Source organism: Brienomyrus brachyistius, chromosome 16 (assembly GCF_023856365.1).
Source record: "Brienomyrus brachyistius isolate T26 chromosome 16, BBRACH_0.4, whole genome shotgun sequence".
Taxonomy (NCBI): domain Eukaryota; kingdom Metazoa; phylum Chordata; class Actinopteri; order Osteoglossiformes; family Mormyridae; genus Brienomyrus; species Brienomyrus brachyistius.
Genome location: NC_064548.1, coordinates 8,475,755 through 8,499,515, shown reverse-complemented (window position 1 = coordinate 8,499,515; position 23,761 = coordinate 8,475,755). Strand labels below are relative to the sequence as shown.

Here is a 23,761-nt window from a genome sequence, read left to right as displayed (position 1 = left end):
GAAGATTATTGGACAGCCGTTTCATACCTCCAAAGAATCCATGTTCTTTAGAGAACTTAAGTAGAAAATGTATCAATATTATCAATAAATAAAAATCCCTCAATGCTTCATCAAATATCCATGAGTTTTAACTTTAAAAAAAGAATATAAAAGCACAGCAGAGAAAGTATAGTAAAGAGGCCTATATAAGTATACAAAGCTACTAAGCTCATTATATATTTCCCTAACGAAGGACAGTTCTACTCATCATGGTTACGTGTGGTTGCTGAGAAGTTCAGCCTTATCTTGGAAAGGAATCTGCTAGTATCGAGAGTGTTTCAGTGTGGTCTCACACCTCTTGGTGGTTGGCTGCCCCAACTCTGCATGTCAAGCAGGGCTGCCAACGTTGGTCAACTGGCTGGGGTGAGATTTTTAATTTGGGGCAAGTATCACATGAGTGCGTGGACATATGCACACACACTTCCGTGTATGTAACAGTTTTCTTATCTTATAGATAGTCTGTAGGGTTTGCAAACTACCCCAATGCATTTAATGTGGCTAATTATAGGTTTATAATGGAATAATATAGATTTGGCATAAGATTTCTTGCATGAGTGTAAGATTAAGGCTGAATGCATGATGCCAGGTTCACTCAGAAAAAAAAGAATAATAATTTGTACCTTTGCTTGTCACTGGGGCTGTACTCTTAATGATCTGCAAATAGTACCCTTAGCTGTAGGTAAATGTAGTCTAATTAATGGCACAGAAATGGACTCTGAGGAACATACTCAAGGTACAAGCAACATTAATGTACCCACAATGGTACACAAATGTTCCTCGTAGTCCATATCTTAAAGGGTACATTAATTGCCCTTGAGAGTACAGCCCCAGTGACAAGCAAAGGTACAAATACATTTTTCTGAGAGCCTAATCAAATGCCTGAGTAATGAACTTTGCTACATATTTCTTATAGCAAACTGGCTAGTTTTTAATGAATTGAACAAATAAATTCATGAATTATGATAAATGGCAATGACTCATAATGAGGAAAAAAAGATATGACTGCAGGGTGTTTCAATTGCAAGCGCCCAGTTAAACACAAATTAGGCAAATACGTTAAGACAGTCAGTGAAATTACTTTATCGATGATAAAGTAATATTTTTAATTAATGGGGTAAATTAATTCAACGCGCTGGTTTCTAAATATAGCATTAATATATCTGTAACTATTCATCCAGTCTGATAGCGTTAAAACCTATTTTTTGTTTCAATGGCGGGGTTATAGTGAAGTGATATTATTTGGGCATGGCTTAAGCGTTGTCTGAAAACAAGTATTTTCAGAAGAAAATGTTCGCATTTGTTTTGGTGGAAAGACAGCATATGCGAGTGCATAGCCTGAACCGTGTTGTTCCGCCCACTGTACTGGAGTATATTCAGAGGTTTCCTAAAACGTTGCATGTATAAAAACGCAAAACGTTTTCCCTCGGTCCATATGTTTTAGTTTAGAAAAAAAAAATGTTTCAGGCTAATGATTTGCTTGTGGAATTCTGCACTTTCACAGTTCGCGGGTTTCCCAATAAAACCATTCCCGGTGTCTCGATCAGTACAGTTAACGGCCATATAATGAAACGCATGAATGCCCGACTCTGTGCTCGCTGCTGCTGTAGGGAAAGTGGTCGTTTCCAGTCGCCACCCCCCTTTTTTCTTTTTTCTTTTTCGAAGTTCGTCAGTTTTCGCCAACTGTTTCCGACGGCCAATGGAAGTTCACCTCGGATTTTAAATCGATCACTGAAATATTTCCCCAAGTATTGTTTTTGGATTATGCTAATACACCGAAAAGGTTTCACGTCCGTGGGATAAATCGGCTGCATAATGTGTTTTTCTCTAATAAGGCGGGGTGTGTAGTTGTGTATCTCGGGGTTGGGATTCGGGGTTAAATATTCAAAATGGCGGACGGAGGAACGACGAGTCAAGATGGGAGTTCGGGAGCAGGTAATATTACTGAACTTTACATATTCATATTCATATTCAAACACTCTCAACTTGTGTTGGACTCAGGATTTATATAGCACCAAGCTGTAAAATACTGCATCGCATTATAAACGACCCAAGATTGGTGTTCAGGAGAAGATAATATTGGTGAACTTTACATATTCATCCGCTCCTACATCAGGACCAGAAATAAAATTCATGATTGTGTCATAACATCTTATTAACGATAATGCAGCAAACGATCTCTTGTGCGTTGTTTCCCCGTGCGAGTGGAAAGGGGGCGATCGTAAATTTAAAGTTAAGCATGTTGTGATTAACTCATAGCGCTAAACATTTCCAGCGAGTCACGACTTGCGCACATCCGACGGCTGTGTTTTACATTTACTGTGGTCAGCTGCTGGAGGCGTTTGCAGGTCGCCGATTAGCCATGTTGTTTATGCTAACGCCGGGCTGTTTTGCGTTTGAATTGGCGAGCCGAGTTTGCATATTCACTCCCCGACTGGCGGCGGCAGCACACCGCCCTCCTGTCAGCCTGACAGATACGGAGCCCCGCCATCACGCATAAGACTAATTATTCACCAACTAAACTTCCATATAACATCTTTCGCCTCAGAAATGATTCCCGCACTAACACTGCCGTCAGTTTTAATGTTACTTTTCCCGTCGGCTGATTCCTGCCTGTCCGGCCGTGGCAGACCGGCGTCCGCTTCCAATATTTCGCCGCTAAGCCGTTACTCTTCCAACATTTTTATAGTTTGTCTCCCCCTTCTTTTTCAAACCTATAAAGAGATAAGCGGGTATGTATCTGCTTCTGTTCGCTCTTTTAACTCAACATGTTCACCACAACAGATGTATAACTGCAAATGAACTTAACAGTATTTTTTTGTGTGGTACAAAATGCTTACTGCCTAAACTCGGTGCCACACTGTCATTTACATTTAATTATGCTGAAGTCCGAAGCGACTTTCGCGCATTTTAATCCTTGTAGGCGGAATCCACATAAGGACTAAAAGTAATTTTCATAACTTATTATGCAAACCAGTCCCCATGTCACTTCGCAGTTTTATTCTTGCCAGTTTAAGCTATTTTTTTAAGCGGATGCTAACTATTCCCGTACGGTGGAGGGTCTGTTTGCCTGAGAAACGAGCTTGACACTTGTCAAAAGTATTTGTTAGTAGTAGTTTGTTTGTTAGACATCTTTGCATGTTCGGGAGTGAACCAGTGAGGCGGTAAGATTTGCGAAAATAAACCCGCCCCGCGTTTCTCATAGTATCTACATGTTTAATAAATATGATTAAACCATTGGAAACTCCGTGTGCTCTCCGTGCCGGGGTGTGTTCTGGAGTGGTGAATATATTAGTGTCTCATTACAATGCATCTGCTTGGGAGGTTTCCTTTATTTAAAATCGCTGAATAGATCCCCGCCTCTCATGTTTAGTAATACACATCTTTTTAGACATACACTCGCTCTGTTTTGTATTTTTATACGAGGCCATGTGCGTTTGTGGCTTCAGTTTTTCCTTGTCCTTCGGCCTGCCGTTATCCAGGCGGCGCCGGCGGTCCACGCAAGGCCCAGGCTTTTCGCGAGAGCAGGCCTCAGACTCTTTGTTTATTTCGTTTTTCTTGATGTCGTATTTCATCTGACGGTAATCTTAAGTATATGCTGAATTTCGCCGCTGGTATTTATTTTGTGCGTGTTTGTAGCTCTACTGTTTGTTTGTTTAGGTTAATTTAAGGGTAGCGTTAATATTGACAGTTCGTAAACGAGGAAGTCAATGTAGTTCATTAGGTCGGTTATCTTCTGTGTCTTGTAAAGTTAGTAATACATTTCATAATACGGCATTTATTAAGTATGAAAATGTGTGAAGTATCCAATTTGTAAAGGAAATTGTTACAATTAAAATTGTTTTTTAATATCACAGAATGCTAATTCCTGAGTGAGCAAACTGATTAGAATTGTACATGCATAGTCCAGCTGCCCATCTCAGACGTAATGGGGTGGTGTCTGGCTCAGCATGTTAGAATTTTGTGCTCCTGATCAGAAAGTAACAGTTTGGAATCCCAGCACTGATAGTCTAATAGCAGTACTGGGTCCCTGAGCAAGGCCCTTAACCCTCAATTACCACAGGGACAATGGACACTATCCGACCCTATGCTGTTACCCCCAAGTTATGGACAGCAAGATGGAGTAGGCGAAGAGAAGAATTCCTGTACTCGTTCTGGGGCAAATGTCAAATATAGGAATTATTCTTATTTACTCATATTATTATAGTTTGCAGTAAAGTGCAGCTGCTTGCTTAAGTGTCTATTGATTGATATAGGTACTGTCATATGCACACACGCACACACCTTCATAGCAGTGCTTCACTAGGCATTCCACTTGTCTTTGGTGCTGGTGGGGTGTATTGTGCTTTAGCTTTTTTTTAAGTTGAAGCAGCACCAAGTATAAGCTGTTGTGTGTGTTTGTTCCATTGAGTGCTGTATGTGCATGTGCGTGTGTTTGTTCACGTATATATATGACATTGTGGGGGCCAGATGTCCCCACAGTGTGATAGAAACTTGTTACATGGATCTTTTGGGGACATCTGTGAGTGTACTCAAAAAACTAAAATAGCCTTAAGTCTTGCATTTTGTTTGGTTACTTAGGGTTAGGGCTGGGTAGGGGTCAAAATTGTCATAGTTGGGGTTAGGGTTATGCTCAGAAATAAATGGAGTGTCTTCACAAAGATATAGATGCGCAATTTGCCACCTGAATGACTGAATTATTTCTTAAGTTCCTACGGTCATGCTGAATGCGAACAATACTGAATAAGGTCAAACACAAAATGCTCGTTTTTGACTGGTGACTTCGCTCAAAGCAGAAGTAAATAATGTCTTCCCATATCTGACAGGAGTTCAGCCCAAATTAAGCCAATTTCTTATCCATGATGGTTTGTTGTAGGGGTGCAAGTTGAAATGGTTATTATGGTTTATCGCATAAAAGATTATATGGGGGGGGGGGTCAAAACTAGAAAGGGTATTTGTACGATAACACTCTGACCCAATTCAATGACAATAGTTCTTGTGACCACAGCTATGCCATACCTAAGTTTGGGGGCGGGGGTGTTATCAGTGACCCAGTTATTGCAAAAGTGTTCATATTTTTGGCAATTCCTTTATTCAGATGGTTTCTTTTTAGTAAAGACCTAAGTGTAGTTTACTTCAGAGCTGTGAATCCTCTACTCTAATTTTCACATGCCCATCACCAAAGACAAGTGCAATCTTGGTACCACTGTTTTACACATACTAATGAGGTCTAAATATAGATTGCTACAATAGTTTAACCAAGAATAGCATTTAACGCGGCTTGAAATTTAAAAATAAGCTATATGTCCTTCCTATTGCCATACGTTGTATTCAAATTTTAAATAATTTTAAACATGGCAGAAATTTGTTCCTACAGTGTATTGCTTTAAATAGGTATTTGAGTTTATACATGAATATGGATGAGGGCAGACTTAGTGGTCATGAATAATTCATTTAACACTCCACTGACTCCACAGCTTTCAGATGCTACAGCACAAATAAGCTGTGTGGTGCGTTCTGGCCAGTGGCCACTTGCTGTGAGGACATGGGCCTTATCTGCTTTCACATGTGAGCAAGTTACCCTCCAGGTTGTGCCATGTAATATGTGTGCAGGTGTTCGGTTTTGCCTTTTTAGGGGTATTGAGAGGTGTCTGTTCCCTGGTTTCGGAGGGCCAGTGTGTATAAACTTCTATCCTACTTCACCTGCTGGTCATTTACTCTGTTTTGGAGACAGTAGCTCTTCATGGTGCTGGTCTTCTGTCAACATTCTTGAATTTTCTGCCTCTGGATCCCACTAGTAATAAAAGAGGGGTCAGTGTTAAATGTGACCACAAGATGGCATAGTTACCCCTCGATCCTAACTATGAATGTGTGGCTCATTAAAATGTAATATAAGAATATTCCTCATCTTCATCTGCATGGTTCTGGAATTTGCATTTCTTCTTATTAGTATCTGATTCACTTTCTGCAAGTGCATCCTGAAGACATTAATCTCACTGATTTCAGTAGCCTCTATGGGCTATGGACGTTTCATTTTCAATTACTTGTTTAAAATTGTTAAACTGCTTGCATAGTGTATCATATTGGATATGAACAGCCACAGCATGTAAAATTTATATTTACGGTCTCATTTTTCCCCAGCTAAAATGCAGTCATGTCCACCACTCTTTGTAGTCGTAGCAACAGTAATGTTAAAAGAAACCGAAAGTGTGTTAGTCACCTTCTATATCATATTTGTCAGTTTGTACATTTGTATCTTCATAAGATATCACCGGCCAGCAAACTGTATGTCAATCTACGTGGAATGATGAAGACACCAGCCGCCATATTATCAACCACAGAGGTGTCTGGGTTTTATTTTTTTATAACAGTCAAAACATTCCAATCAGAAATCATTGAACTCTGCTCCCCAAAGTTCTGTCAGATGACTCCGCAGATTTCTGTAGTGTAGGTAGCATTTTACTTTAAAAAAAATAAAAATAAAAATGAACAACTTCCTTTCTGCATGTGATTTTCATTTATTGACTTCAAAGCACTATCTTCAACACTAAATGAACACTAAAGAGTTCCAGGTTATCTGAATATGCTAATAGAGCTGAGCACACATGCATATATTTGCATACGGATTGCGCTGCAGCTGTAAGTGTGGGCTTGCATGTTAACTGACTAGGATGCTGCATGTTGTGCTGTGTAGCTGTTTTGCCAGAAGTTGTGTTAATGCAGGATTTTGCATTTCATTAACAGGGACAAAAAGGTCACAAAATGCACCTAAGAACACAGGTATATTGATTTGAACAGTAATTTACAATTTTGACTCTTGTAGAATGTCAGAAGGATGTGGAACTTTAAGGGTAATTAATCAGCTTGTTAAATAGGTTTGCTGATTTTGTAGTTGTGATTTCTGTTAATGCTAATTTATACATGAGAATAATATTAATCGCCACTGTGTAAGCAGCTACATTTTGAAGCATATAATGAAGTTTGAAAAATCCAATCAAATAGCTGATTCAGTTGAAAATAACCAATCCTTTTAAATGAAGCGTAGCTGCTGAGCTCTGGATCACAGCCACAAAACGCTTCACCTTTGCTGCAGGGACTCAGTCCCCCTGGATCCACAGAAACGGAGATGTATGATTTTACTTCTGTACTTGACTGTTTCTTTTTTATAATGTACAACTGCTTTTCTGAAGAAACATAACATTGGTGCCAGTCAACAGGCTTCTATAGACCTGGTCTGCTGCAGTGCCATGGTTAGCCAGTCACAGAAGGTTAAAATGACCCTGTGGTAGGTGCTGGTGTTTGAAACAGTGCCCTCTGTAGCTTAAGGTGAAATCTACTCATTTAGACCATAATATTAATGGAGATCATGGGGGGAACAACTACAAAGACTTATTACTGTTGAGTCTGGCATGGTGTGCAGATGATAAATGTAGGTGTGCTGACTGGACATGGATTGCTGTGCTGTAGCGTTGTGCTGGGCAGGCCTTTGCTGGCCCATGGGTATGCTCTCGATGTCGGGGTATAGGTGGGTTTACGCTGCCTCCTCCCCCGGTCACCCTGGCTACCGGTGCTGCGTGCCATCAGCGCCTCTCTCGCCTGTTTGCTCTCTCTGCTGTTATTTGGACTCACACCCACTTCCTCACCATGAGGCTGGGTTAGAATCAGTCTTGTTATCCAATTAATATGGTAATGAGCTGATAAATATTTATGACAGATTTAAATTATGCAGAAAGCTTTCTGTCCTTTATGCGAAATGAATCGCTCGCAAGACTTCAAAGCACTCTCGCCACACTAACGAGCGCAGAAAATTTGCATAGGACTTTAATCAGCTGCATACTGATTATGCCTCATTACTGAAAGTGGCAGCTGCAGTCTTTGTCTGGCTTATTCCAGCGAAGAGGAACTTTTTTGCACTTGGGCTGCCATAACATCCGAGGGAAGCAGAGGAGGTGCTTGTGCATCCACAGAGCCAAAGGCTGTTTGAGACTCCACTCTGCTGGGTCGCTCTATACTCCCCTTTAAGGATACCCGCGTCTTATAGCTGACTGGGAGCTGTCCTGTACTCCTCTATGCTTGTGACAGGTGAGAGTGTTGCGTGTGTCTGTGTGTGTGTCGGTGTGATTAATCTATGCCTTTCTGCACTACTACTTGCCTGTCAGTAAACCTCAGTGCCTCTTGTGTACAGTGGTGGACTGGCATCTGTTGCATTCACCATGCTGGTATGACTGGTCTGGTGAATAACGTTTGTCTTGTCTGTTTCAGAGTCAGGAATGAGCAGTCCGTCTGAATCGAGCAGAGGAGCCATGGGCAATGGCGACAGAAGCCCAGGGCTACGGACAAATGGAGTGAACTTCGAAAGACGGAGCATGCAGACAGACTCTGTCAGCAGTACAAACACACAGACCCTGCTGCAACAGGTAACACACATGCCCTTCTTTTGCATTGGACTCCTATCGACTACATTTTATAAGGGGTATAATCTCAGGATCTTTTAAAAGATACACATTGTCAAAACACGTTTCTTATGTAAAAAGGTGAACAAAATGTTACCCCAGTTTTAGTTTAGTGTTTCTGGAGTCACTGTGTTTGTAGGGCAATTTTGTGAAAAACTCTCACAGCTGTCTCGTGCTATAAACGCACAGATGTGCACGCCAGCGGCACGCACACTCCTATTGTTACGCTTGCATCTTTCACAAAGAAGCTGTGTTACTGCTGCTGGCAGATTACCTGCACGTTGTATGCCTCTATAGTGTGATGTGGGATTTTGATTCCTGTGGTGTTCCTGCTCATCTGGGGAAGAGCTGTTGAATCAGCCCTCTATTTTAATTGTTGTTGTTCCTTAGGGAAGAAATGAATAAATATGCAAATATATGCAAAGTTCAGCAGCACAGCTTAAGTAGTATTGTATTACCATACTTTCCTGTGTTTCCCCTAAAGATCCTTAAGTAGATTTTAAATGTATTTTGATATTATGTGTAAAGCCAGAAACAGTGAAATTGCTTTCCAAACTATCTCTGATTTGTTGGACTTGGGCCTCTTAGCACAAGGAACTGATTCATTGAATCTTCTGCTTTGCTATTCTACCAAGACAACTTTATGAAGGTTCTCTGGGTGCCCCTAGCTATAGAGTGTTGTGGCGACTTTGCGTATTTTCCTTCTAGTCTCATAGACCTTCCTTGGGTGTCCTGGATCCTGTCATGGAGCTTCTGTAGGTGTCTGTCTTTTTCCATCTTCTCCGTTTGTAGGGTGATGTTTCTAGTCCTTTTTCATGTAGGGATTTTTATTTAGGGTGTGACCCCACCCCCATGCTGTGAAGAATGTATGTCTCATATTGAAAGTATAACTTTATCATGTTTTTAATGAAGTACTGTGCGAGTAATGATACTGAAATATATCTTGATATTCTTTTTACAGTAATTAGGTTTATTTCAATTAAGGTGTATTTTAATTACCAATAAGATATTTGATGTAACAGTTACAAAAACTGGGGCTTTTATCACCTGAAGACTACACTTTAGCTGACCACCTTGAGCTTCTGCTTAATCTGTACCACTTGGTTCTTTGCGTTGTGCTGCATCAGCAGGATTTTGTGGGTGTAAATGTAAGATCATGCTCCTTTTTACAGACAGTGTCTACCCTTGACTCGGCTCTGTTTTTGGTTTTAGTCCAAGTCTGCAGATGCAGCAGAACCCCCACCCACCAGCCAGTTGGGGGCGCTGCCTCAGGCTCAGCTTATGTTAGCTGGGGGACAGATCACTGGAGTAAGTGGCACGTTGTGGTCTTGTTCAAGGCTCCCTGGTGATTGTAAACACCCCCAGCATGCTTTCTTTTGGCTTCTTTGTGGTTGCTGTTTTGTTCTCTTTATGCAGTGCAAACATGATCGATGTTCTTTGCTCTGCTGTCACAGCACGGTCAGCATGGGTTTCAGCATGCATAGTACACCTTTCCTTAACAAGGCCTTAGCATGCTTCCCCGATTTCTTGCTTGTGTGCTGGCTTTATCTCCCTGGGTTTATGATCATGGGGACCAACCTGGTAGCAGGGTCACACCTGGAGAATGAGGTGTAGCGATTTTGGTGCATAATATGTATGAATTGTTAACCTCCAGTTGGCTGACCCAGTAGAGGACCTGGGTTCCGTAGAACAATTTCATAAAGATAGCCTCTATATGCAAATCATCAATTTAACTGATAAATACTAAATGCAAGAAAGAATGCAAAATGTGAAATAAATGATATGTAAAATATATATTTAAAAACCTGATTTAGGAATTATTATAGATAATGAACTTAATTGATGGTTCTGTTCTCTTAGTTTTGGGTCTGCCTTAGGGCGCTTTTCCACCGCACCAGGTACCGTACTTTCGGTACTTCCATTAAGTACCAAAAGTATGGTACTTCTTTTTGGGTAGGTTTTCCACTGGCGTAAAAACTGGTACCGGTATGTGTTGGTCTTCCTGTCAGCGCCACTCCTGTTGTTATGATCCTTCATTTTCCTGTAGTCCTGCTTAAGTTTTTTTGATTTTTAAGCAGCATTGTTCGGTGTTTCGTCTGTGCCCCATTTCTTCCAATCGGTTTGCTGTTACAGCAAATACTTTATTTCGAGTCGTGCCATCCAAATCCCTCTGGATCTGTTCATCCGACCATATGGTGAAGCCTGTGTTTCCTTGTTTGTCCATCCTTCCATTTTACTTTTTTATGTTTTTGTTTCTACTGCTTTTTGTTTAGTTTCTCGCTGTCCAGAAGATGCTGGTTGTATTTTTTTGTTTCAGCGGCAGGCTTTGCATGAACAATCGACAGCAAATACGTTTGCAAGTCCCACCCCAAAGTACCAAGTACAAAAGTACCCCAGCTGGTTTGGCACTTTCGGTACTGAAACTTTCAGTACTGGTACTCGACCGGAAATCAATGGAAAAGCAAAAGTACCGTACTTTGTGCGGTGGAAAAGCGCCCTTAAAGTGTTGTGCCAGGCCAGAGACTGAACAGATGTGCCAGGCCTTTCTGAACAGATCATTAGTGATTTCCCAGAGGGCTCATTATCTCTCAGTGTGAGTACTTGCTTTAAATCGCCCTAAGGAGTGCAGCAGAGCTGTGTGCCGAGTGGAGGTACCATTGACCGGCAGAGAAGTGTGGGCCTGTACCCTGATTTAAATGGGGAGAGATGTGGTGCTATTAGCTACCTCACAATGCTGTGCTTGGCGTCACAACCCCGCGGCGCGTCTCTCTGCTCGGTGTCACGGCCCCGCGGCGCGTCTCTCTGCTCGGTGTCACGGCCCCGCGGCGCGTCTCTCTACTCGGTGTCACGGCCCCGCGGCGCGTCTCTCTGCTCGGTGTCACGGCCCCGCGGCGCGTCTCTCTGCTCGGTGTCACGGCCCCGCGGCGCGTCTCTCTGCTCGGTGTCACAGCCCCGCGGCGCGTCTCTCTGCTCGGAGTCTCAGCCCCGCGGCGCGTCTCTCTGCTCGGAGTCTTGGCCCCGCGGCGCGTCTCTCTGCTCGGAGTCTCGGCCCCGCGGCGCGTCTCTCTGCTCGGTGTCACGGCCCCGCGGCGCGTCTCTCTGCTCTGCGCCACTCCCATCACTCCACTCTGCAGATGCCAATGGCCAGTGTCTCTGCTTCACGGCACACGCCACAGTGTGAGATGCTGGCTATACCCATTTCTCTGCTCCATGTGATGGGACGCTGCCGCTGCTCTGCGTCACGGCATGCCGGCTCTGCCCATCTTTATACTCCGCGTCACGGGACACCGCAGTCGCCCATCCTTCTCTACTACTTTTTTTTTTCTTGACACACATTGTGTTGTCGCTTGTTTCAGGCATATCTTTTGCTGTGTGCTCGTTCCCAGAGCTCTAACCTTTGTTCCCCCTCATGCCGCTGCAGTTGACGCTGACCCCAGCACAGCAGCAGCTACTGATCCAGCAAGCACAAGCGCAGCTTCTGGCTGCAGCGGTGCAGCACTCGGCCAGCCAGCAGAGCAGCACCACAGGAGCTGCCATTTCTGCCTCTGCAGCCACGCCCATCACTCTCACCCAGCCCATCCAGATCACACCAGTAAGTGGTGCTCCTGCTGAGTCCAGGGCCTGCAGAGTGTGTCACTGCATCCTGTCTTGTGTACATTTAAATTGCCTGCTTGCAGCTGTATTTGACTGTTTTTGGGTCTCTCCCTGTGTTGTTCTTGATGCACTGCTCCCATAATGACATGCATCCCTCTTGTTCTTTGCTTGGAGGATCTCCAGCAGCTACAACAGCTGCAGCAGTTCGTGCTTGTGCAGCCGGGCCACCCTATCGCCACGCAGCTGCAGCCGGCGCAGTTCATCATCTCGCAGACGCCGCAGGGGCAGCAGAGTACGTGTGCCACTGTGACTCTGTCCGCTCTACTTTGCTCACCTTCTCGCTTTGTGTATCACACCTCTTGTGTTCCTGTTTGCCCTGCAGATATTCTGCAAGCCCAGAATCTGCTAACACAACTACCTCAAAACCAAGGCAATCTACTGCCGGCTCAGACAAGCATCGCCATCAGCACTCAGGTCTGAAGCTGTCTGTAGATACCAGAATATTTGTGGAACCAAGCGAAATGTTTCTGAAAAGCGATATCACTTCTCTTGCTTTGTTGTACAGCCAGTGACACCTACGCGCACAATTGCAGCTGCACCTGTGCAGGCGGTCAACCATGTGACACCAAAGCGCATAGACACGCCCACTTTAGAGGAGCCCAGCGACCTGGAGGAGCTTGAGCAGTTTGCCAAGACATTCAAGCAGAGGAGAATCAAGCTGGGATTCACTCAGGTTTGAGGGCATGCTCCTTTTTATTTGCAGGCTTACTTTGGGATTAGGGTGGGGATTCTGCATCTCCATGCTGGCTCCCAGTAAAATATAAGATTAGTTTTAAGATTATTTTATGTACATACAAGGCTCTCAATCTTGTTAGGTGTCCACTTATGAGCTCAAAAGGTCACAGATATACTTGGCAAACCAGACACTCAGGTCTTCCTGTTACCCCTAGATCCAGCTTTAAGACTAAGGGGTTACGGAGCTTTTGTGGTTGTGCCCCAAGGCTGAGGAACAGTCTAGTCTGCCCATGGCTGTTAGATCAGCCAGCAATGTGGACACTCTAAAACAGGGGTCACCAACATGGTGACCTATTTCGGTTTATATCTCGCTTAAATCTTTATGTAGTATCATGAAAAAAAACATTGACTAAATCTGTAATCTGTCTTCTTTTCAACACGTCCATTGTGAGAAGTATTAAAGTTTTTAAAATTAGGTTAAATCCGCAAAAAAGTGAACCATGTTGCCTTTCTTTGTTTTACATGCATTGGGGGCGTGTAATACCATCTTCACATGAAGATCGCTATTCGCATTCTAAATAGCCGCATTACCGCATATTCAAGTCGCATTCACATGGTAATTTGATGAACAACGCAGCAGTGAAACACGATCCAGATACATCCCCATCAGTGCTATAAAAGGGGGGGGGGGTGTGGCCAGGTGTGAATGGCTCATTCATACACATGAGAGCTCCTACATATTCAATGGAAGGAGACTAGAAATAGTGGCATGAGTTAGCTTTTTCTTATTTATTTATCCAACTGAATGTTGCAACTACACCATTTAGTCATCTTCATGTAGCCAAGACTTTGGTGATCAGATATCTGGGATCAAAACAAACTGCCACCATTGCTTACTATGTACTTTTATAATGTTTCTGCAGGTGTTCCAAACTGCATTTTGCAATGTCTATACTTTGATGTCAGATTACAAGCTTAACATAAATCTGACATATTTACAATACTCATTAAAATTAAGATGAGTGTAATGCCAAAACAGAAAATAAGAAATAACTTAATTTGTGGCAAATAAATTTATATTGAATGAAATGTGTGACCATGTCCCAATCAGTGAAAGTGTTCCTTACCCCAAGACCCTAGAGGGTTAAACTACTTACTTGCTCTTCTGTATAAGAAGGCAGGCTGGGGTTTTTTCCCCGCTGATTTTTGGCTTGTCCTGAGTGCATGTACTCTCTTTCTCTGTCTCCAAAGGGGGATGTTGGCCTTGCCATGGGCAAGCTGTATGGGAATGACTTCAGTCAGACCACGATCTCCCGATTCGAAGCCCTGAACCTGAGTTTCAAAAACATGTGCAAGCTGAAACCGCTGCTGGAGAAGTGGCTTAACGATGCAGGTCTGTCACTCAGAGCTCGGGCTCTAAAGCTATAAAACTGTCTGAACAGACCTTTCTTCATACAGTGTTTCCCAGTCCAGTCTTTCGTGGACCCAGAGAGCAGGGAGGGAGCAAAAACATGGATTGATTGTGGATCTTCCAGGCCCGGATTGGGGGAAACAGGCATAAAATATTGAGGATAGACGGCCCATATGGATCCCTGAGGATGTGTGCATGTTCTTTGCTTGTCGTCTTCTTGCTGAGTGTTTATGCATATTCTTTGCAGGTGCTAACCATTCTGCCTCCCTCTGCCGTCTTTGCAGAGAACCTCAACTCGGACCCCTCCCTGTCCAGCCCCAGTGCCCTTGGCTCACCGAGTCTGGGCATGGAGGGTACCAACCGGCGTCGCAAGAAGCGGACCAGCATTGAGACCAACATTCGAGTGGCCTTAGAAAAAAGTTTTCAGGAGGTAAACAAACCTTCTTCACACCTCTCCTAGTGCTCAGTGATGTCTGTGAAGAGTCATAATGCAGCTTCCTGGACCGTGTGTGGATAATGCTCTGCTCCGCTCACCTTGGCCTCGCCTGACTCCTGTAGTCTGGGCATCATGAAGCCTTTTACGCCTCATGCTGACATGGCAGTTGGTGTCTTTTGCCCCTTTTAAGCAGAACCAAAAACCTACCTCTGAGGAGATCACCATGATCGCCGACCAACTGAGCATGGAGAAGGAGGTGATCCGTGTTTGGTTCTGCAACCGTCGGCAGAAGGAGAAGAGGATCAACCCACCTAGCAACATCAGCACTGGAAACACAGCAGTGAAAGCAGTGTTTGCCCCCTCCAACCCTGTGGTATGCTCCACTCCTCGTACCATGACACATGTAGAGGTCTCCTTCAGCAGCGTCCTTAGTTCAGTCTCCAAGTTCTGCTGATGTTTCTCGTCTTGGGGAGACTGGATTCTCTGAGCTGCTTGTGTGTGTGTGTGTGTGTGTGTGTGTGTGTGTGTGTGTGAGCCTCCTGAAGCTTAAAACCGCTGGTGTGTGTGTGTGTGTGTGTGTGTGCACGACCCTCTGACGCTTGGAGCTGCTCGCTTCTGAAGCTCTGCTCTCCCCAGGTCTCGAGTACGGCCAGCCTAGTGACCAGTGCAGCCCCTGTCTCACTGGCTGGAAACCTGCCCCCAGCACTGACCAGCACAGCCGCCTCCAGCCTCGCCTTCACAGGTGTGAGTGATGCAGGAATGCTGGGAGATACTGGTGGTCATACTTGCCAGCCCAGCTGGCCAGTCTGTGTGAGCCCACTGGTAACACACTGTCAAGGGTTCTCCCTTATTCCAGGCCCGACCCTCGGGGCAGCAACTACGAACGCCGCGTCTGGCATATCGACGGTTACTATGACGACCTGCACAGCGACACCCTCGTTCGTGGAGGGAGGCCTGCCCCAGAAGATGGCGGTGGTGACGCCGGCGCGGACACCTTCCACCTCGACCTCGCAGGTGATGATGGCGCCGCCCGGACTGCCGGCCGCCCTGCAGAGCCTGGGCCCGGGGCTCATGGCGTCCCCGCAGTTCACGCCAGGGTAAGGGGGCACCGATACAGTGCTCTGGCACGCTGACGCTTTCATGCAAGCCCGCTGGTGGCGGGGATTTGCATAGCTATCCCCCTTGAGTAAAGCTGTACTTTTTCGCTCTAGAAATCAAAATACTCCAAGCGTGTAACGGCAGCTTCCGTCCTGAATCATTTGCATCTCTTTTTACTGCCAGTATTCTGCTGTGTTTATTGCCAGGAGAATGTCTGTAATGAAAATATACCTCGTGCACCTTTTTCAACATAACCACATTTTTTCATAGTTTTTTTTTTTTTGTCACGTGTCACTTCCTAATATAACGCAGTTCCATACATCTGCTTTATATGCTGTTGTGATTCAGCATTCATTCTTGTCCTCTGTACATGCCACTCAAGGGCTGTTCTGTAAAGAGGCCAGTTCAGGCTTTAAGATTAAGTTCAATATTTAATTAAAGTAAAATAGTGTGTGTGTGTGTGTGTGTGTTTTGTTGAAGATGGAGCTTAAGAATCAGTTGTTCTTCAGCAACTTCAGTAAAAACCAAACTATCAAATAATTTGGAGGAAAACAAACATTAATTGCAATATAGAAATACAAGATTTTTTTCAGTTACAAAAGTATAGAAATACAAGTACTTGCTTGGAGCGGGTTGGGAAGAGAAATAATACAGCAATACTTAATGTCCATGTAATGCTGTTTGGTTAATGTATCGCAGTTTTAATTTTTCAAATGTTCAGGTTCACTGTAATGGTTATCTTAAAGTTATACTTTTTTTGTTTGGTAAAATTGAAAGTGTTATCCTCGTCTATTTAACGGAAGCTCTCTTCTGTAACTAGCTATTAAACTCTCCAGTTGATACAGTGCAGGTGATTCTGATTGGTTTCCTTTTTGAAAAGACTTATTTCATTTCAGTCGTTAACCCTCTGGGGACAAGCGTATCGTTGGCAATGTTGCGTATTTTTCGTGTCTATTTCAGTTTATATCTCGCTTAAATCTTTATGTAGAATCACGAAAATAATACTGACTAAATCTGTAATTTTCAACACGTCCATTGTGAGAAGTATTAAAGTTTTTAAAAATTTGGTTAAATCCGCAAAAAAGTAAACCATGTGACCTTTCTTTGTTTTACCTGCATCGGGGGCCTGTAGTACCACCCTCACCTGAAGATCGCTATTCGCATTCTAAATAGCTGCATTACCGCATATTCAAATCGCATTCGCATGGTATTTTGATGAACAACGCAGCAGTGAAACACGATCCAGATACATCCCCATCAGCACCATAAAAGGGGGGGTAGATATGGCCAGGTGTGAATGGCTCATGCATACACATGAGAGCTCCAACATATTCAATGGAAGGAGGCCAGAAATAGTGGCATAAGTTATTTATTTATCCAACTGAATGTTGCAACTACACCATTTAGTCATCTTCATGTAGCCAAGACTTTGGTGATCAGATATCTGGGATCAAAACAAACTGCCACCATTGCTTACTATGTACTTTTATAATGTTTCTGCAGGTGTTCCAAACTGCATTTTACGATGTCTATACTTTGATGTCAGATTACAAGCTTAACATAAATCTGACATATTTACAATATACATTAAAATTAAGATGAATATAATGCCAAAACAAATATATAAGAAATATTTTATTTGTCATGAATTTTTATGATATTGAATGAAATGTGTGATTGTGGCCCAGTCAGTTAGTGTTTTCCCTACCCCAAGGGCTACAGTTTTGCTGTTTCTGTTATTTTTAACTTTTAATGAGACATTGCCAGTCGGTGAGGTATAAATCATACAAGCACTTTGAGGTTTCTGCTCATTGCCCTCTGATTGACTGACTCGTATTTGCCACAGGGGGGCGCTGCTGAGCCTGGCTCCAGCAGGGCTGGGAAGCGCTCTGAGTCCGGCCTTGATGAGTAACAGCACCCTTGCCACCATTCAAGGTTTGTGTAGTACTGATATTACTCTTCTTGCTTGGTGCCTGTGCCCTCCATTCCAACCAAGACAGTGTGGTGGCCCCGTACCGACGGGGACGCGCTCGTGACTGTGGCCCCCATACCGACGGGGACGTGACTGTGGCCCCCGTACCGACGGGGACGTGACTGTGGCCCCCGTACTGATGGAGACACTGTGGTGACTCTCACTTTCTCTTCCTCAGCACTGGCATCCAGTGGGACTCTGCCGATCTCCATCGATGGAAATGGGAACCTGTTATTTGCGAATGCTAGTGCTGGAACCCCCAATCTGGTACCTGCTCCACTTTTCCTGAGCCCACAGAACTTGTCCCTGCTGACTAGCAACCCAGTCAGCTTAGTGTCTGCGAGCGGGGCTGCGGGGGGAGTTGGAAGCGGGGCCCTCAACCTGCAGGTCACCTCTGCTCCCCATGGCGATTCCCACCATGGCACGGTGACCTCCACCAAGGCCCAGTAAAGACCGTACTGACTGGTCTGCTGCCACCAAGAGCGAAGCCTGGGCTGGACGTCCCTCCTGCTGTTTTTCCATGAGCTTCAGGCCTGAAGACACATCCTGGGTCTTCATGCTTGATTGTGTGGCTCTTGGCATGTAGGAACTTCTTGGGTCTTTTTTTGCAAAGACTGCTACTGAAAGAAATGTAGGCAATTCTAATATAAGAAGATCAACTGCATTGACATATTTACAGAAGTAATTATTATTGTACTGGTTATCTGTCTCACATATGGAGGATGGGTGAAACTTTTATATAGAAGCTTTTCAGTGTTCACTGCTGTGCGTGCTGAAGAGGCTGAGTGTGTATGCGTGTTGACTTTCTTAATGAATTTTTTTAGCTTTAAATTGTCCTTAACTGAAACCTTAAACACGGTTAGAAGGCTTTAAGCTTACAGGGAGCTGAGTCCTTGCTTAGGCTCGTTTTACTGTAAGGGATCGTGCTATTCAACATGTGTGTCTCTCTAAAACACTGGTACTGCAGGAGTTTGTATGAATTAATATGGTGGTGAGGACTATAGACAACACTGATTTTTGTACTCTAATCGTGAGAGCTTTACAGGAAGCTGACGTGCTGTGGTTCTGGCTGTCATAACTGGCACAGCCTAACAGGGAGCGATGATGGCGGCGCTCTCCATCCTCATGCCTTACGGTCCTTTATGCGGTCGCTCAGTGCAGGTGTCGCTCCTGGCCTTTCGGGTCTGGCCCAACGCTTCGGGTTCCGGTCTGTGCCCAGAACTAGAGGACCATGTTGGCAGCAGCTGCTCTGTGGCTCATTGATCTCTCTACTCTTTAACCAGCCTCTATTCAGATACCAAAAATATTTCTCAACATGTGTCTGTATGTTTCTGTAGATTATTAGCATATTAGTGTCTATGAGGAGAATCCCTACTTAGGTCATGACTGATAATGCAATACCGTCATGACACTTTCCAAAGACAGATGGGCGAAATATTTTAGTTTCCATGTGAGGAGGTGCGTGCGTGCGTGCGTGCGTGCGTGTGTGTGTGTGTGTGCGAGCACATGCATTAGTGCATTAAAGCAAATCATATGGAGGAGATCCCTAATGAGCTTGGATTGCTGGTCAGGTGCATTTTTATGCTTGATTTTTAAAGAAATGTTTGAAACCTTAACGCCCACTCCATGTGATAATAAAACTGCATGTGTGTATTGACTTTTTTTTTCTTTCTAGAACAGCAGTCTGTTGTGTGCTCTGTATCAGTCTGTGTTCTGCATTGGACTGACTCTAACCTTGTGAATCATGGTCAGGCTTATGTGGAGCTGTGTGTTCCCTCTTCCCTTACAAACTTCAGCCACCAAACAAAAGCTTGAACCAAAGTTGTTCCCTTTTGCTGCTGTGTCTGGTCTGGTCTGTCTGTCTGTCTGTCTGTCTGCGTCTGTCTGTCTGTCTGTGCAAGGATGTTACTGTGTGACCATGATTAAGACTTCACCACTGTATAAACATCTGACTACTTATGAAACTTTTTTTTTTCCAAGAAATTGATGGTGGTAACTAGTATCTAGCTCTAAGCCAATTTGCGTCATACCACCACCAGGTGGAGTGTTTCTATGGGCCAGTACCCCCCCCCCCCCATGTTGGGTCTATCACTATTACTGCTTTAGTGTGGTTTTCTCCGTAGATTCAGACTAAGTGATGATGTAGAGATCTTGCTTATCACAGGACAGGTTGTGTATATATTAGAGATGCACCGATTTGTAAAGGCCAGCTATCGGTATCGGCCAATACAGCAACAATCAGCCATCAGTCAATGATTATAAATTTCCCACTTATAATTCCCCATGTTGTTTTGCATACCTGTGTACTAAACGGTAAGAAAAATGTCTGGTGTGTGGAAGTTTATTGTTCACAAAGACATTAGACCTTAGAAATGTATTTTGCGGACGTCGCTTTGCTAAAATTTCATGAGGAGGATCCATTAAAAAGCATTTCAATGCAGCAGATCGATTGCTCATCTTAAGGTGGGACAGTGAAGATGGGAAACAAATCCGTTCCCATAAAGAAGGCTGCAGTACAGCCAAATATCGCGATTCCACCAGTAGTGCGAGCATTTAATGGCGAAAAAACTCAAAAGATATTACTAGGAAAATTATGGATTTAAACACACTTGATGGTCAGTCCTCCTGTTTATAAATGTTATAAATATGTACAATGTATACAGTTAGAAAATATAGTGCTCTGGGACTGCTGTATGCCAGAGTTGCTGGGAAAAATACTTATTCATGTTTTTGGAATGTAATTTATTTATTTTTTTAATTTATTTGGGTGGAGTGTCCCTTTAACCTCCCAAACAATCGGTATCTGTTATATATAGTTTTCTAAATAATTGGCTATTGGTATCGGCCAGAAATGTCCTTATCGGTGCATCACTAGTATGTATCTGAGATAGCTAGTGGTTTACTGGGAAAAATGCAGCAAATTCCAGCGGCCTGTAAATTATGAAAAGTATTGGTAATTCCCTGTATTTGAATTAAGGTTATCACTTATTAAATATAGTGATTTGTAAATAATTATGTGTAACTGTTTGTGATGGTGCCGGCTGCCTTCCTGTGAAGCATCGCAGGGATATGGCATGGTTCATGGAGCCATCGGTTGATGGCTGAGCTCCTGACCTCCTGTAGGCTCCTGATTTAGCTCTGGTAATTACCAGGGAAACAGACTCTAAAGCCACTGGTCTTAATAACATGTGAAGATACTCTTGCTTTTTTTTTTCTTCTTTTAATAGAAATGAATAACAATCAGTTTTTCTAGCCTTTTAAATTTCTTTGTATGGTTTCCTTGGCTTTGACCATAACCCTTCAGAATTGCCTCTTAATGACTCCATCACCATGTATACTTGTGAGGGGTGCATTTCACACACTGCAGTGGTGCGTGATCGTTGGCTGATCGTGGATATGGTGTAACTGGTTGAAAGGTGGGATTAGGGTTGCAAAGGGGCAGAATATTTAGGGAAACTTTCCATGGGAAGTTAAGTTGGGGAATTTTGGAAATCTAGAGCCCCATGGGACTCTGCCTTCTTTGCCACATCTGACAGCTTGTGCAAACTGTATGAATAATACAACATATATCTCTCATAAGCTGTGCGTTTTCATGTATATGCTTGTTTTGCTGTGTTTTTACATACACAATTACAAGCGCTTCGTCACAGAGTGAAATCATTATTGCCATCAAGATTTTTTTCCCTCAGCTACAACTACAAGAAAAGTTAGTAGCAAAATAAGTTAGTACAAGAAAAGTTAGTAATAAATGGAAGTTAATCATGCTGGAAGGGGAAGCATAGCTAAGTGTGTCTGAGGTGTCAAATGTACTACAAGTTCTGGGCTGGACGTGTGTGTGGAGTGCCACCTCTTCGGTGCCTGTGTGGGTGGGCCCCTTCGTAAATGACCGCTGACTGAGGTGTGAATGTCGAATGCCGGCAGCACTCCCTTCACTGACTGAATACCCTTTCACCATCACATCCCCTCGTGCTGCCTCTTTCTGTTAGGTAGCTATAGCATATAGTCGTGGGCTTGTTCATTTCTATTAATTTATGACAATCCTTCTGATGTGGTGTCTTCATTTCTTGCTGAGTGTGTGTGTGTGTGTGTGTGTGTGTGTGTGTGTGTGTGTGTGTGTGTGTGTGTGTGTGTGTGTGTGTGTGTGTGTGTGTGTGTGTGTGTGTGTGTGTGTGTGTGTGTGTGTGTGTGTGTGTGTGTGTGTCCCAATCCTCAAGCTTCAGAGAACCAAAGACGCCGGCATGTCCCCGGTCCTGGCCTTCCTGTGACAGATACCAAAACATCACCTTGCCCTCTGCTTGGGCTTGTGTGCGGTTATGTTCTGAAACACACCGTTTGTCTGTCACTGCTCCCCGTCCCTCACGTTTGCCCCCAGAGTGTGCTTCACTTTTGGCCGTATAGCTATGCATTATGCTCCAGGGATGGCCTCGGTCTGTCTCGGCACAGCTGAAGAGAGACCTCTGTCACTTTCCTCTTTGTGTGTTGCCTTTCTGGGGAGCTAAATGTGGGTGGGTGGGAGAGAGGGTTCTACACACTTGGTGCCGGAGCAAAATCCCAAATGAAACGAGTCGACCGGCCACCCTGCCTGCCACATACCAAAGATGGGCCAGCCTACTGAGTTCATTCTGGGGGGGGGCAGCTTATTCCAAAGTTTAAATCTTTATTTTGGTTACATTTCTAGGACACTTGAGGAGGGGTGGGACAATTTAAAACCTCCTGTTGATTTGGTGTAAAGCGCTTTCCTGTCATAGCATGGAGTTTAAATACAAAGTTGTACTCTTGTTGGGGGGAAGACTGGCCTTTTGTATTGGATATATCGGCTAAGTTTCAAATTCCATTTTCCTGGCAGTTGTTCTTTTTGAAATGTATAAACACAAGCTGTACATATTTCTTCAGTTGTCACTTTTAGATGATCATTCTGACATTTGTGTGAGGCTGTTCTACTTTTACTATATTTTGACTTATATTTTCGCCATTTTTTCTTTCTGCTCATACCTGCTGTGTAGCTTACACTGTTGTCATGGTGACCGGTGAGTGACTGGTGTAAGAGTTATACCATAAAAGGGGAAAGGGGCAGGATATATTTGTCCCTTTCGTCACACTACTGTCGCTCATGTTGGTTGCTATGGGGACATATGCCTTTTGGGCTCTGATTATAAAGCAACTAGGACATAAAGGGTTAAAATCTGGGCAGGACTATTAGAAATATGAATTTGGGTATATACCTTGATGTTTGTCTGCTGTATTTTGTTTTTATATATGAATTCTTACTGTAACTACAGTATACTTACTGTAAACATTAAACCATTTTCCAGTCTTTGTAAAGGTGTCTCCTTTATAGTAAAATTCTTTTATAATTAAAATCTAAAATTCTTATGTATACATGTATGTGTACCAATCTCCCTGTGTCACTTTTAATCTCAAATGTCCGCAGACTTGTGGGTGAAAGGTAAATGAGGACTCCCTCTTCCCCTTTGCAGTTCACAGTAAATCTGACTGAAGAGACTCGCCATTACACTTCATGTGTATATATAGATAATATATTTACATATACATTTATAAGTACAAACTAGAACAGAAACATACATTTTTCCTTTAACAAAGTAATGTCTTACCTATTGTCCAAGCTGTTCTACTCTGCAAATTCACACATTTCTATGCTCACTAATATTTCAGATTGTGAAAAAGTTTACATAACACTAACAGCACTGAGCAGTACTAATACTAACCACATACAATGGTATTCCATTGTTAATCACACTGAAATGTAGATCACTAATCCTTGGTTATACTAATCTGTATAAGTATTCTACGTTTGCATTTTATTTGTTATACAAGCCTATGGTAATATAGCTGTAACCTCAGTTTATATACACAGTTATCAAGCGCTTCCGGTTTGCACCTCCTCAAAAATAAGGACCACCAGTGTAAGTGTGAGGGCTCTCCAGCAGAGGGCAGCATGCTGCTGTGGAAGCCTCTAAGGCAGTGTTTCCCAACCCAATCCTCGGGGAACCCCGGACACTCCACGT

At 43.5% G+C, this 23,761-nt stretch overlaps 1 protein-coding gene across 9 annotated transcripts; it reads left to right on the top strand.

Annotated features, from left to right (window-relative positions):
- The first annotated feature begins 1,681 nt into the window (after positions 1-1,681).
- On the top strand, positions 1,682-23,057 carry LOC125709753 (POU domain, class 2, transcription factor 1-like). Of its 9 annotated transcripts, none has more exons than XM_048978531.1 (14): positions 1,684-1,971; positions 8,299-8,453; positions 9,702-9,797; positions 11,911-12,081; positions 12,258-12,375; positions 12,466-12,557; positions 12,649-12,816; positions 14,070-14,211; positions 14,514-14,659; positions 14,856-15,038; positions 15,302-15,407; positions 15,522-15,762; positions 17,610-17,698; positions 17,914-23,057. In XM_048978531.1, exons 1-14 carry the CDS (start codon positions 1,926-1,928, stop codon positions 18,183-18,185), a joined length of 2,025 nt encoding a protein of 674 aa, XP_048834488.1. In that variant the 5' UTR covers positions 1,684-1,925; the 3' UTR covers positions 18,186-23,057. The 9 variants fall into 9 exon arrangements, with proteins under 9 accessions (XP_048834482.1, XP_048834481.1, XP_048834488.1 ...); XM_048978530.1 differs by having other exon boundaries at positions 15,504-15,762; XM_048978525.1 differs by having other exon boundaries at positions 1,682-1,971; positions 14,859-15,038; positions 15,302-15,762.
- The last annotated feature ends 704 nt before the right edge of the window (positions 23,058-23,761 follow it).